We start from the raw sequence: 14,827 nt of genomic DNA on the forward strand, positions 1-14,827 counted from the left end.
ACACTGAGCAGGGGGGCAGCATGCAAGAACCAGTATCAGTTCAGCCCAGATGTAGCAAACAATCCCTTTTAAAATGAACAGTCCCCAGCACAGCGAGACAGAAGTCCTGTTTGCCCCGCTACATTTCTCAAACCAACCCTTCCCCTTGCACTCCCAAAAACCCCCCATCGTTAAGAAATTACTCTTATCACTCCCATTATATCCCAAAGCAGGTGTGTCTCTTTTTCACTTGGCGTCATTAGGGACCACACACCCTTCTCCTCTCCGCTGCTCCCACACACCATGCTCCAATCCATTAACTCACAGCATCATTTAAACATGCACATTGAAAAACACCAACAAGAACAGGGCCTTCTAAAAAAACACCTGTCAAGAATCACGTCAGAACAGTTTGACGAGTCCGATCGGTATCAGCAACACAGGCCAATGCATGCTGCGATGGTTTTTATTATGCCAGCTACGGTCACTTTGTTCTCTCCTCCTCCACTCCATTGCCCCTTTCCCATCTCCTGAAATGCTTAACGTGAGAAGTTCTCTGGAGGAGAGGTTTACTCGTTTACGATGTGAGGATCAGCACTGAGCAAAAAGGGATGGGATCTATGGCCCTTCTGAGGCCTACCGCAGAGAAATCAGTAATTTTATTTTATAGCTGTGGCACTATCTCATTGTTTTTAAAGCCGCGTTACTTCTATACTATAAAACTTTCTTAAAAGCAACCCCATAGCTGCGCTAGGCTGAGAAATTGCTCTCGGGCTCCTGGACTGCAATACAGCCACTTTCCACTGGGACCCCAGAACTCGTTTCCCTCATTTGCTGACTCTTCATTTAACATGCTCTCCTTGTGATTTGCTTCTTCCAACTTGGCTGGTGGTTATATTTCAGTTGAATGTTTTAAAAATCAAACTGTTCAAGCAACAATGGCCAGCCACAATGTTGTTTGGTATCCTGCCATAGCTAAATAGCTGCAGCTCTGCTGTACAAAAGCACTAAAGGGATTTCAGTCTCTTTAATGCTAGCCATTCTTTTCCTGGTGTTTTCAGTATGAGCTTCTATTCTGCTGTCACCCACAGCAGAAATTGATTTTAATTCCATAAATAAATAAATAGGGATTCATAATTCTTCAAACCTCTAAGATGCTTTCCTGGAATAAGTTACACTATTTGGACACACAGTTTTCTTGCAACTCAGTCCTGCTGGATGAAGGACACACACTCCCCAAGACAAAAGACACTACCTTCCAAAGCATCTAGGTATTGTCAAAGCATAAATCCTACCCTCAAAACCCATTTTCAAAACACTTCAGGTGCTTAAGAAACCTCAAATTGAAAGTCAGTGTTTAGAAACTGCTGGAGCCACTTGATAAAAACAGAACTACTGCATTTTTTCATTAAACATTCTCCAAACATCTATGCATCTACAACTAAACCCAAGAACTCAGAACAGTTACCTCTGTCATGCAAAAAAGCACTATGGAAGATCTGCTGGAGGACTAAGAGGAAAACCAGCACATTAATACAGACATTCATGGCTTTGCCAGAAGCTCTAACTATTCTCAGTCATGATGGGGTTTTATGTTAATGGATTGTCCAAAGAAGTAGGAAGGGGTCATTCTTATTTCTTGGCATGTAGCTCTGAAATCTAGTTTCTGATAAAGCCTGGCTTCCCAGTACAGTTCTGCACAAAGAGCCCTTGCCAGGCAAGGCAAACGGTGATGAATTCCCATCCGTTATGCCTATAAATTGACAACAGGTATTTGCAACAGTCATACAATCCGGAAAATTATTTAGAAGGGTGGAGCCAGGAACAGTTCGATTAAATTAGCACTATGGAAGATCTGCTGGAGGACTAAGAGGAAAACCAGCACATTAATACAGACATTCATGGCTTTGCCAGAAGCTCTAACTATTCTCAGTCATGATGGGGTTTTATGTTAATGGATTGTCCAAAGAAGTAGGAAGGGGTCATTCTTATTTCTTGGCATGTAGCTCTGAAATCTAGTTTCTGATAAAGCCTGGCTTCCCAGTACAGTTCTGCACAAAGAGCCCTTGCCAGGCAAGGCAAACGGTGATGAATTCCCATCCGTTATGCCTATAAATTGACAACAGGTATTTGCAACAGTCATACAATCCGGAAAATTATTTAGAAGGGTGGAGCCAGGAACAGTTCGATTAAATTAGGGAAAAGGAGAATTGAGGTTGGAGAACAGGAAGAAAATTCCCCAACAGTGAGGTCTACTGAACAGCAGAGCGAGCCTCCCTAGGGAGGAGAGGAAAGCCCTCTCATTTAAAAATAGACTGGAGAAGGCACTCAAGACCGTACTGTGGGGAATAATCCTGTGTTGGCAAGGGCAGGATGAGATGACTTCATGCATTTCTTTCCGTTTCTGATTTTGGTGATTCACCCAGAACTCCAAACCTGAACATGCAGAAGACCGAGAGGGAAGCCGGGCGCGAGGACATCATCCCAGAGAAAGCTGAGAGGAACAAGTGTAACAAGGCCAAGAGGACTGGCAGGACTTTGGTCCAAATTCTTTCTAACCACACTTGCACTGCGGGCCAAGCTGACGTGCTGAAGGTCACACATGTTTTCTTTCATAGCCCACGGACCCACTAATTGACAGGGCTTTGTGGTAAACTGGGCTTGTAAGTCCTTCAAAAACACTCGCCTTTTGTGCTGGGTTTTAATACTACTAACATAGGGCAAAGCACAGAAGCTGTTAGAGGTTTGTAGACCACTGTAAAACCAGGGCCTTGATCCTGGAAAGAAATACAGGATTCATCTACATATCACCCCAAATCACTGACTCTGGACAGCACTGCTGGTTATTTGCAGTGATACAGTGCCTAGACCATGCTTCACCATCCTAAACGCTGCACAAATTCAGAAGAGTTTTCCACTCGGGGGAATTACGGCGAGAGCTCAGGTCACACAGAAGAGGGGTGTCAGAGGCAGGCTCAGAGCCCACGGGTCAGGGCTCCCTGTTCAGAGCCTCCAAAGAGGGCAGAAGCACCTGCATAATGCCTGCAGAATCCCTGCAACTACTCTGCTTTTTCTACACATACTCTTGCAATACGAAACATAAACTGGGAATTACAAGCAACGCAATCGCAACAACTGGATCAGCCTGGTTTCCCCACCACCATCGCCAAATGAGTCCCCCCTGCTTACACAGTGCTCTTCCTGCAGAAGGCTGTAGGAGATAACAGAGACTTTTCCAGGGCAATCCCCATTCCCACTAGTATTCACAGCCTAGGAAAGCAAAATGACAAGGGGCACATTACATGAAAGCGGGCCGCCATGCCAAGCCTGTGTCATGTGTATTCTATTAAGCTGAAGGCTGAATAGAAGACTTTGTTTTCCACTTCAAAGGACCCCATCCCAATCTCTCGCTCTTCCCTTATGAATAACAAATTGGAAATAAATCTTCTGGCTGAAGTGCATGGAAACTCATACAGTTGGGGCCCTCTGCAGCTTCCCAGCTCAATCACATGCTAATTTTTTTTGTAAACACTTTTGTGTGATATATATGTAAATCTCACTCTGCATCGCCGCACCATGTAAAGCAATACAGCGGGTGTGTCCTCAAGGGATGGGACACAGTGGGAAGTCTGAATGCAGATTTCCAATTATTCACACGGATAATGTTCACAGAGAAGGGTCAAGTTTTATATGTGGGTAGAGCCTTACTTTTACTCCTAAGAGTGCCATTTCATACTGTCCCATAGGCCAGTGTCCTCCACTTCTTATCAGAAATGTTATTTAGCTCTTTTGACACTAAGAACACAAGGACACCCTGTTTTGCTAAGCAGAAGGCACACCGGAAAAGTCACTCAGGATATACCAAAGGCCTTTCAATCTAAAAATCAAACAAAAAAGAAAATATTACCGCTGCCTTTAAATACAAGGGGGGAAGTATATGGTGCCCGCAAATGTGGGCTTCTCGTGTTGTAGACACCTGGCCTCCAGATGCCCAATAATGTTTGACTAGTTCACACAACTCCTTTGCTGTGCGTGCCTGTCACCTTTGCAGTAAAAGTTTGGGGCAGAAATCATCTGTCAGCTTTGTGCTCCCAATGCAGCTGGGTCTTGGTCTATATTCAAGACACCTAAGCTATGGTGATCCTGGGAAAGTGCAACACTCGCATCTCTCTCAAACCTGATGACCAGACCAACACCTCAAACGCTGCAGGAAGCATCGCAGCGAATGAGACATCTCTGCCTTGGCCTCGCTATTCTTCAGGCACTAAGAAGCAAGTAGACCTCATAGCATACACTAAATTTGAGCCCTGCAGCTGAGTAAATATTACAATTCAATGATAAGCATCTGTAGTATTTCTACATAACCCTCTGTTCAAGGCAGTGTTCAACTTCATGATAACAGAGGAGAGTAAAATCTCTCCAAATTAATCACATGGATTTGTGTGCATGTGCAGTCCTGCAGACTGAGGAAAGAAAAGCAACTTCCACGTTTGCCTTTGCTACTAGGTATTTTACTCGCAACGTGGCATTCTGCATGGCTGATCCTTACGATGCATGGCACATTAGCTACAGGAGAAGCAAAAAATTCATACGCTGATTGAAGTTTCTATATGTAAAGTCAAACATAGACCATAGAGCCAAATGTCCTCCCCAGTGAATTTTTATGTGCATATGTGCAGCATATGTGCAAGTACACGTGTATATTATCTTGCAGGAAACATGCAAGTCCAAACATGGGAAAAATTCAATGATCTAAGTTCACTGTTGACATAAATGTTGAGACTCCATTTGCACTAATGGAGTTGTGCTCACTTATGCCAGTACCGAATTTGGCCCTAGAATTAAACCCACCCAAATCCTAGATAAATTGAAAGAAAGAAAACAAAACTGGCCTACATGCAACAGCGTATTTTTCATGTTAAAAGCATCTCATTCCCTTTTTCTCCCCATATAATACTACATTGATGTCTGTGACCCATTTGGATGTAAATCAAAATGGATGTGCTAAAAGTCTGGTTCAAGAAAATGTCTTCAAGACAGTGTTCCCATGGCAAGGCAGAACATATGCCAGCTACACTCAGTTTCCATGGCACAAAGGGCCATATATATGTGTCTGGGGAGGAAAATGTCCATCTGAAAAAACACTTCAAAGTTAGGATGGCTTTCCTTGAGCATCTGCACTGCTACTACCTGCTAACAAATCTGTGCTTTATGCAGGCTTGTGTGAATAAATTACATGGAAGAATTACAAGAGTCTTCAGGTTCTTCAGCAAGAAGCAAGTGTCTGAATCAAATGGTGAGCCCTTCACATTGATTACTGCTATATTCTACCAAACGTCCCCAGACGCCATTGGTAAGCTCAGCAACTTCTAGAGAACTCTTGTGGTCTAGGCATGACCAAGAGCACCATAATCTGGCTCTGTGTCTATAGACTGCGTGTGTCTGTTTTACTTCTGCCGTTTTAAATGCTTCATTGATGATCCAAGACTATCTGACTTTCTCAAACATGTCTGCAGTGCTGTAAGGACTGCATTTGTTTCTTTCTCTTTGGTGCAGATGGTGTATAGCATTCCTTCAACTGTGCTTCAAAACTGTGTGAATGACACTTATTGTGACACTAATAAAGCAAGGGCTGTTTGCTGAACAGCTGTTGAGTACATTGTTCTTTTGCGAGAAAAATGCAGCCGTTATGCTAATGGCATGCACAAGCCGCACTGGCCACAAGTTACATCACAGCTTGAAACACCGCCGTGGAAATCTGTTTTCCTGATACAGCACCTAAGCAAATGGCAGACACGTTAGCGTTATTTAACAAGTAGGACTTAATCCCTAAATCAGCCCAATCGTTACTCAAAGAGGGACTGAGGTATGGTAGAACACTTACTACACTGCCTGCAAGGAAATGGGTTTAAAGGTGGGCCTGGGTTTCATTTGCTCTTGACTTACATGCAGCTGAGCACAGCAGAAAAGAAATACTAGACTGCTTCTCCAGGAAAAAAGGAAAGCTGTCACCTACCTATAGAACAGGGAAAGAGCCATTTTTGGCCCAGTTTGGCTACATTCCTCTATTTTCTACTTACCTTGTTAAACAGCAACAGATTTGACTGTAAATTTTAGGAGGGAAATAGCATGTGGTTTATTGTTTCAATGGTGGAGTTATAAACACATATTACTGCTGAGAACCCCAGCTGCCTGGGCAGAAGCATTCCATAAACTTTTCATTCTTATTAACTTTAAAAATCAGGTGCAATGAGCTCCAACCAAGATTAGAGTCCTCACTCTCCACAGAAACCCATCAAGCAGTCTTTGCACAGCACGCTTCAAGGTATGCCTCAAAGGTTTATCTGCACTGACAACTACAAGCAAGGCTGAGCACACTCTCGAACCAGACTTGTTCACACCCTATACTGCCTATACCAGCCCCTAGAAGTTGAGCTCTCTGGAGGGGAGAACCAAGAGAACCAAGCAAACGAGTACAGGTGCCAATGCCTTCACACAGATCTACATAGTTCAGTCCACCAGCACATATCCCAAGCTCTGCTCCTCTCAAAACAAGTGCCTTATGCCTGGGGTGACAGCTGAATCTCGGCAGAAAACAAGGGGCCTAAGGAAGAGTAAGTCCAATCCCAACTCTGCTCTCCATTGTGTGGGCAGAAACCAGTTTAGGAACAACATGGGGAACTTCTGTTGTGACCCAGCCAACCTCCTGATACTGCTCAGCCTCAAAGGGGAATGGCTGGACTCGCCCCATTTTCTTTACTACGATGCCCTGCTTATTTCACAAGGTAGAAATGTGCCTGTGTGTACTCTTCAAACCATTCTCTTCTCTTAAAGCCATCAAAGCATTCTTCTGCTTGTTCAGCATCTTACAGCACTATCACATGCTACCACAGTCATTATCAAATCCCACAAGAGAGACCTGCCCATGTATCTCAGCTTCCTGTCTCTAGCTATTGCCTCTGAAGGTCCAACCAAATCTCTCTCCTTGTAAAACACTTGTTAATTTGTGAGACTTACAGATTTGAGAAAATCATCTTATTGCTAAAGCCAGTGATAAAAAAACCACATGGGCTAACGATAGCTGCAGAAAGTCTAAGAGCTTTAGATTTTGCCCAGCACCAACACAAAGAGCAAAATACTGGCCCCACTGAGTGCCAGAAGAGCCAGAACATCGCCTTGAGCACAGGCAGTCCAAGATTTTTATCTTTCCTTGCCAGTCCAGGGCCAGCAGAGCAGCACAGTGTGCGCCAGCCCTCCCAGACAGGCTGTGTGTGCAAGAGCAGGACTCTCTGGCACGCAGAGTCTGCAGGGTGAAGTCAGCCTGACCCTGACGTTATATAGTCTTAGCAACGTCCAAGTGTCTCATCTCAGAATCAGATGTGTCTAATGAAAAAGACAAAAGGTTCCCAGGATAGTAGGTTTGTTTTCCTTAAAACAAACAAACAAACAAAAACCCAACCAAACAAACAAACCCCCTCTTGTTTGTCAAGTCTACTCATTTGAGACCTATGTCCTTCTCTCCTGCCTGTACCTCCCCTCCTCACTGGCTACCAGAGCCTTTTCTCCAGACATACAATACATTTGGTCTATAAAGAGAGCATTCTCTATGTACAGCTGCATTTGAGTAACTCTCAGAGGCTCTGAAGCGCAGCCAACATGCAGAAATATAAAACCCAAGAGGACCGAGTCTTGTTTCACCTGAGACAGATTTATCTTACACACAGCACTGTTCTCCAAGGAAGCTGACCGTTTCCACTTAGCCATAAGAAGCAGGCATTTTTGACAAGATGTTTCTGGACTCAAACTTAACCAGAGGCTCTTGATTTTGTGAGGGCTTTTTAAACTCTGTTTTGTTGATGCCCTGCATTTCTGCAATATCCCCACAGCAGAAATGAAAGTTGTCTTTTTTCTCAGGTCTAAAAGAGAAAAATTATGGATTAAAAACATGAAACAAACAATAAATCACTTATGTGCTATTGGTAGGTACTTAGATATGATGATTACAAGTGCTGAATAAAATGCTTGAACAGAATAGAAGATAATACAGAAAGGATAAGCTCCACAGTTCTATAGTCATCTGAGTGGAGACTACACACCCCTGGCAGCAAGGTGAAAGCAAGAGAGCTGCGCTAGACTCCCTGTAACCCACAACAATTTCATGCCAAATACACAGGCCTGTAATTTGAAATTCCCACAATGAAGAACACACATAGAATAGTTCCAAAGCAAGTTACAAGGGCACCTTGGAAATGTCAGAGCAGCATACAAGGGGACTGTATCTTATGTTATTCCAAAATTTGAACTAATACAGAAGGCAGTGTGCTTGGCTGGTGTTTGGAAAGCACACCACATCTATGTTCTGCTGCTTTTCTTCATGGCTAGTTGGCTTTGAGATGGGATCAGAAACATTAGCTCACCTAAAATAACCTAAATCCGATCAAACTGCCACAGTGGTAATTGGCAATGGTGCTCCTCCAAGGCCTGGCGTAGCAGAGAGTGAATGAGATTTGAAATACTCTTTCTTTTCCTGAACCCTGAGAAGAATTAAAAATTAGTTTAAGCTGTAAGGCTTGGGCTAAAGAGACAGAGAAGCGCTACACTAACTCACCCTACTAGAGAATTACAACATCTGTCCTGAAATCTGATACACCACAGCAGAGTTTCCTTCTCCCCTTTCATTTATATCAATAATCTGTGCCTAAAACAAAATATGGAAAAATGAAGAACTGGGAAGAGAAAGGACATTAAGCATGCATTATAGCAGTGGATGTTATCTACATCCAAAAAAAGAGGAGTTGGCTGGCTTTTTTCATTAAAATCACCATCATTTCTTTATTGTTGTTTCTTGAATCATTGTGAACTAAGAAAGGAGTCTATTAACTGTTTCTAAATTCTGAGTTCACCTGAGTAACTGGCAGTAAGCCTTGTATTTGAAGCAGTATCTGTTTCTTGCTAATTACTGCAACTCTCCCTTTGCCAACACCCATAGCATACACAACCTTGTAGTTTAGTATGGTATACAATGCTCTCTCCTTCTAACTTAGTTTAGTGCCTGATATGCACGTTGACTCTCATATAGGACAGCTGGTCTACATTCACAGACAGAAGAAAACCGTGCATGTAAACTATGTGGTTAAAGCCTGATGGAAGCATAAAGAATAACCAAGGTAGCTTGGAGCAAAGCAGATAGAGAAAATGGGATATAGAAACACCCGATTTGCTACCTACAAGAAGTCTTTACTAGGCTTCTTTAAGCTTAACACCCTGCTGCTGGCTGCAGCCAGCACATATGTGAAGGAAAAGGGAACTCTCTTCTTCCATGTGCCTTGCTAACTGTCCTTTACAGTGGAAAGGTATTTTCCCTCATTTATATGGGGACTAGCTTGTTAGGGGAATTATAAGACTGAGTCTATCTTCCATCAGCTTCTGTAACTTCGTATTAATTGTTTTTAAAATGACACAGCCACAGCACTTCTTCTGTTCTCTTCTGTGAGATGATCCACAGACATCATACAAAACTGCTCACGTATTTACTTTCTCAAGGAATCCCATCAATACAGTACAGAATAGTCCCTCAGACACTACCTCAATCACTCTTCTATGTTCAGGCTTTGTGCCATTTTTCTCTTGTCCTTTGCACTCCTACCTCTTCTTAATTACTGTCTCTTCATGCTCCCTTCATGCACCTGTGAGAAGCCGTAGCCTGAATCATACGCCTGTTGATGATGCTACTGGCCACATCCAGCCTGTTGATGGGACCATAATGGTTTTCATCCTTTGTTGGACTATCAGCACAATTTAAGAGCTTCATTCGTATAAACAAAATGTATTTCTGCTTTCACTGCCTGGCTTTGATGTGACAAACCTTGAGCTCTCTCCATGTGCTAAGCCAAAGTGACTGGAGCATGCAAGACTGATTTTTGTGGTTTTCTACTCTCGGTTCCACAGTCAGAAGAACATATTGCAATGAGTTCATGGGACAAACTGATCTGATTTTGTTTCTCTTCAGATCTGCACTGACCTCCTTAGATTAAACATGAGGTTTCATCCTAAGTGACTCACTCCTATAGCTAGCTAAATTCAAACTGCCTTCTTTAAAGGCTGCAATCTAAACAGTACATTTTATTGTCATAGCTACATGGACATTGGTTAAAACAACTTTACATTCTGAAAACAGCTACACGATGTTGCTGTTTTATGTGGTTTTGGCAAGAACACCACACTTTCTCTTTAAGCACTGCCACCTCTTGCTCCCAAACACGGCTGCTGCACTAACAATTAGCAGGTCAGGCCAATATCGCTGCCGAAGAGTTTACAGAAAGCCATTCCTAGACACTAGCAGGGAAACAGATTCCTAATAAGGCAGTCAAAGCTACCCTGTGCAATGGGACAATACCCAGACACCACATCAGGGCAAGTTCATGAAGCACCTACAGAACCCTCTACAAAACCCAGCTCAGTTCTGTGAAAGCTCTCGATGTATTTCATTCTCCTCCTGCTTTGGGCTCCCCTTTATATTTGACTCCCTGAAGCTTCTAGATGCAAGCATTCACACTGTGGGCTTGTTCCCCCAGAATAACCCAAGCTACTGACACACAGCGAGAGAACAAGTTATTATCCCAAGTCAGCATATAAGGACCAAGGAGAACATAAGTCTCCCTCCCTAAATAGAAGTAGCAAGGGGCAAGGAAGATCATCACCAGTTCCCACCCTTCCAGTAACTCTGCCCAGTTTGGGTCTCAGTGCCAAGCTTTTGAGAAAGTCCAGCATCCTTAACAAGAAGAAAGTTACTCTCTCTCCAGCTCCTCTCATAAATATTATATTTTGCTACAATGCTTTTAATAATCTGGAGTAATTTTCTGTGCTTCCAACCCAGGATTTCAAAGCACCTGAAAAACCCCTTCCTTCATCTTTTGCAGTGAGTGGAAAAAAAAACAAACAACAACACACCAAGACGGAGAAATTACATGTCTTCGAATCCGACCCTGTGCTCAAAAATCTAGACCCTGACTCCATCCATGATAAACAAAGCAACCAGCTGGTGGGAGAACAGCACATCATTCTGAAAGACTGCACTATTAAAACACCATGCATTGACACCTTCTTTAAATGACCTTTAAATAAAGTATAGGCAGCCAATCAAAATATCTTGTCAGTGATGCACTGAGAGTCTCTCCCTGTCTACAAAAAAAGGCTCAATCAGTTTTCTCTGTATCATTCGCAATTTCCTGTTACTCTGAAGAGTGAAACACTAAAAAAATTTAAAAAAAAAATAAAATAAAATCACACAATGCAAGACAGTTCCCACTCTTCTTTAATTAGTAAAAAAAGTTAGAGCAGAAGGTAAGATTTCTGGCATTTTGGGGAATAAAATTTAGATTGCATGCCATATCAGTGGTTAGATATTTCCTGTTATTTTTCAGATACGCAGGCAAATGATCTTCACACACACAGGTAGGTTGATACCTACTTACTGATTCTTGGACATGCCCACAATTGTGATAATCAAGTTAGATAGGTTACCATGGAAAGCGTTTGCAAAATGTATAACTTATATTTCTATCATTAAAGAGGACTTACCTTTAAGGACTCCCAGAGGGGAAACTGTACCAGAGAGAAAGGAATCTGGAGAGGTGGGAAAAGAAAAAAAAAACAAAAACACCAACAACATAATGTTACAAAAGCAAATTAGGTTGCCATGTTCCTCAACTGGCTAAATTAGGAACAGTTATTGTTCACTCAGTGAACTGCAGCTTATTACATTTACAAATCTTTATGGACACTTTATGTACGCTGCCATTAAATGACTAGTTTCACTAAAGCAGTTTTACTTTGTTTATTACATTCCCTGCTGAGAGGTTAATGTATTGTTACCAGGGTGGCCTAGAAGAGCAATAAGCAGTATGATCTAGTGCAGGGACATTCTTGGTTTGACGCTCAGCCAAGAAAGCTGTAAGGATGGTTCAAGAAACACGTTCCCAAGGCCAGGAACGCAGCTTGGCAAAAAAACATCTTCAGCAATACACACTCTCACAAATGCTGAGCTGAAAACAGTTGTGCTCCAACGAGGGCTTTGCAGTTGGGCATCAGCTGCAGAAACTTTCCTGAACATCTCCCAGTGATCTCACATTAACAAGCTCCCCTGAGAATTAAAAGCAGGTTGTGAAGAGCTACCACAACCCAGCTAAAACCCAAGGGAGAAGCTTGGTGGTTCTCAAACCCAAGGGAGAAGCTTGGTGATTCTCATCACCTATAATGAGCAGTTCTTCTGTCCAGCAACAGCTTATGACTCTACCTAGGCTAATTCCGGCTGCCATGTGTCCCCAGCAGTGCCTGTGCATTTCCAGCTCCTTTACAGATTTTGCCCTGATAAATGCCTCGTGACCAACTCCCTTAACACACAGGGAAAAAAGCAAACATACATCTCCATCAGCTCTGTAGGCTGTGCAGGGCTAACACGTGTAGTAAGTCAGTTTTCACCATGAACAGACTGATTCTTTGCAACAAGAGACATCACTTTCCAAGGTTATGTGTCCCCTTATAGTTTCTTCCTCCTCCAATCTCTCCACTAAGTTCTTCTAGCTCTTCCTACTCCTTCACCACTCCGACAAGCCCTATCCAATATCCACCTCTGGTACCGACACTGCCTTTGCTATCTCCAGCCCAAGATATCTCAAGACATGTCAGAGAAAGGGGCCCCTATGAAAATACTATCCTCTGCTAGAATTGCCCTGCAGCTATATCTGCAGGTCTGCTTTGCCCTTTCCTAAATGCTTCTGCAGTTCTCTCCTCCATGTTAACAGCTGGTCAGCCCCAGTTTCAAATCTTCTTCCAAGAACCTATTTTCTTCTCCTATTCTTATATTCCTTCCTCAATCACAATGCATGTAGGATTAGTTTTCTCCTAATTTAGGGTGATTTTGCAGTTCATGCACCATACTATCAGTCTCAGAAAGCACTTACAGCACCTTTTGCCATGAAAAGTAGTAGACGCTCAAAATGGGTCACACTTAACTAATACATAAATCTCTGCAATCTTTTGTAACATAAGTAACATCAGGTTAAAAACATTCACTACAGAGATATGAACGGCTTATTAAACCTAAATTCAAGCTACACAAAGGAATCTGAAATGGTACATCCATTCAACATCACAAGAGCTAAGAGTATTGTCTGCTTCACTGTGTTGCAACTAATGATTAATAAATGAGTCTATTAAGTCAATCTGCCAGGCAAAACTAAGCTTGACAGACACCTGCCACAGAAAATTTGTTATCTATTCAGGCAGGAAATGGTAGTGAGAAGAAATCAATGTCACTGCTGTACATTGAGCTGACAAACTGAAATCTCAGAGGAAGTTTGTCATCTTGAACAATGAGCAATATCCCTGGTGGCATCTGAGAGCCCCACAATAAAGGTCAGGCATAGCTCTTATTTATCAGAGCCTTGAAACTCTAGTGTAGCAATTAAATTTCGTTATTAATACTGGGTGAAAAAGAGTCCAGCTATTTGACAGTAATGTGTGGTAATATATTTATGAGAAGATACATATATCCAGATGCTGCTGCATCGTTGTTGAATTGGAGTTAAATGGCATGACTTCTTTGCAATGTAAAATGAAAAACAACATAATCTTCTATTATCTAGGCCAAAAACCAAACAAAAAAAAAGAAACAATACCCACTACATTTGCTTCAAATTTGTTAAAAAAAGAGAAAAGGAAACGTTCTGTATCCAGCTGTACACCAAAACAAACAAGCTTTCAAATACAGTCTCCAAGTTTTGCTTTTTTATGCTCGCAAATGAGTGGTAAAATTATGCAGCTGTTAATAAGACTACAAGGGAAGCTTTTGACATAAACCCCTTTTTATCTCCTAGCTAGAAGCATTGCAATCAAAGAGGAAATTTGTTCACAACTGCTGTTTGATTTTTCAGCATTCTTGGTGTTTGCTTTCCGTGTCCCACTCAGCGGGGACCAGAGCTGGATGGGGATTATCGGTTTCACTTTTCCCCATGCGCCCCACGAGATGCTGCGATGCGCAGGCTTCCAAAACGCCTGGGAAGATTTCGGATGTGTGTCAGTGGGATCTGCGCAGCTGCTGGGCTCCTTCCTCTCCAAGATGCCTGCAGGATAAGGGCCTAAACATTCATAAGCCACACTTTCAATAGAGTTTGAAAACTTGCAAAAACCAAACAAACTAGGAAACAGCACCAACAAAAACAAGCAGAGCAGCACCTCTGCCTGCACAAAGAAGATCCTAAGGAGATGTCCTTCATCTCTTACAGTCATCCATTGGAGGCTGTTTGACAACGTGCTGACTTAAAACCAAAATCCACACAAGCAATTTCATGGGTACCGGAATGAAAGGGAGTCTGGTTTCCTGCGGATTTGGGTTTTGTCAGATTCTCTGAAGCCAAATAATTTCCAAGCTGGGTTCGGCAATCTTCCCACGACAGGGACCTCCATCACATTTCCTCTCAACATCTATTCCACAGCCCCTGTTGAAAAGTTCAGTTCCTATTGCAAACCTTCCCTCAAACCCCTTAAATCGCCTTTATTGTCCCGTCACACACGTATTTTCAAGAAACTTACAGGAACTTCTATTTATCTTTGCAGCCTCTGCCTTTCTGTCACATTTTTGCAGCGCACATGTCCAAGGGCTGCACAGGCTGCTATGCGTTTGTGTGTGCATAAACCCTGTTTGCATAAGCCTTGTTTCCCTAAGAGACCAGACTAAACAGCCAACACCCAAAAGTAGGATTAATATATGCAAAAAGAAATAGTACTGCAAGAGTAACTCATCCAACAATGAAAAAGCCTTTAGATGGCTTATTGCCCTTTATTCCCC

The 14,827-nt window shown here is 42.5% G+C and overlaps 1 protein-coding gene across 1 annotated transcript in view; it reads right to left on the bottom strand.

The window, feature by feature from the left end:
• Positions 1-14,827, bottom strand: part of SLC25A26 (solute carrier family 25 (S-adenosylmethionine carrier), member 26) — an 89,153-nt gene that overhangs the window by 15,498 nt on the left and 58,828 nt on the right. The window contains exon 6 of the mRNA XM_009707845.1: positions 11,560-11,604. Coding sequence (XP_009706147.1) covers positions 11,560-11,604 — 45 coding nt within the window. The remainder of the gene's footprint in view (positions 1-11,559; positions 11,605-14,827) is intronic.

This window comes from Cariama cristata, unplaced genomic scaffold, assembly GCF_000690535.1.
Source record: "Cariama cristata isolate BGI_N322 unplaced genomic scaffold, ASM69053v1 scaffold6139, whole genome shotgun sequence".
NCBI classification, from domain to species: domain Eukaryota; kingdom Metazoa; phylum Chordata; class Aves; order Cariamiformes; family Cariamidae; genus Cariama; species Cariama cristata.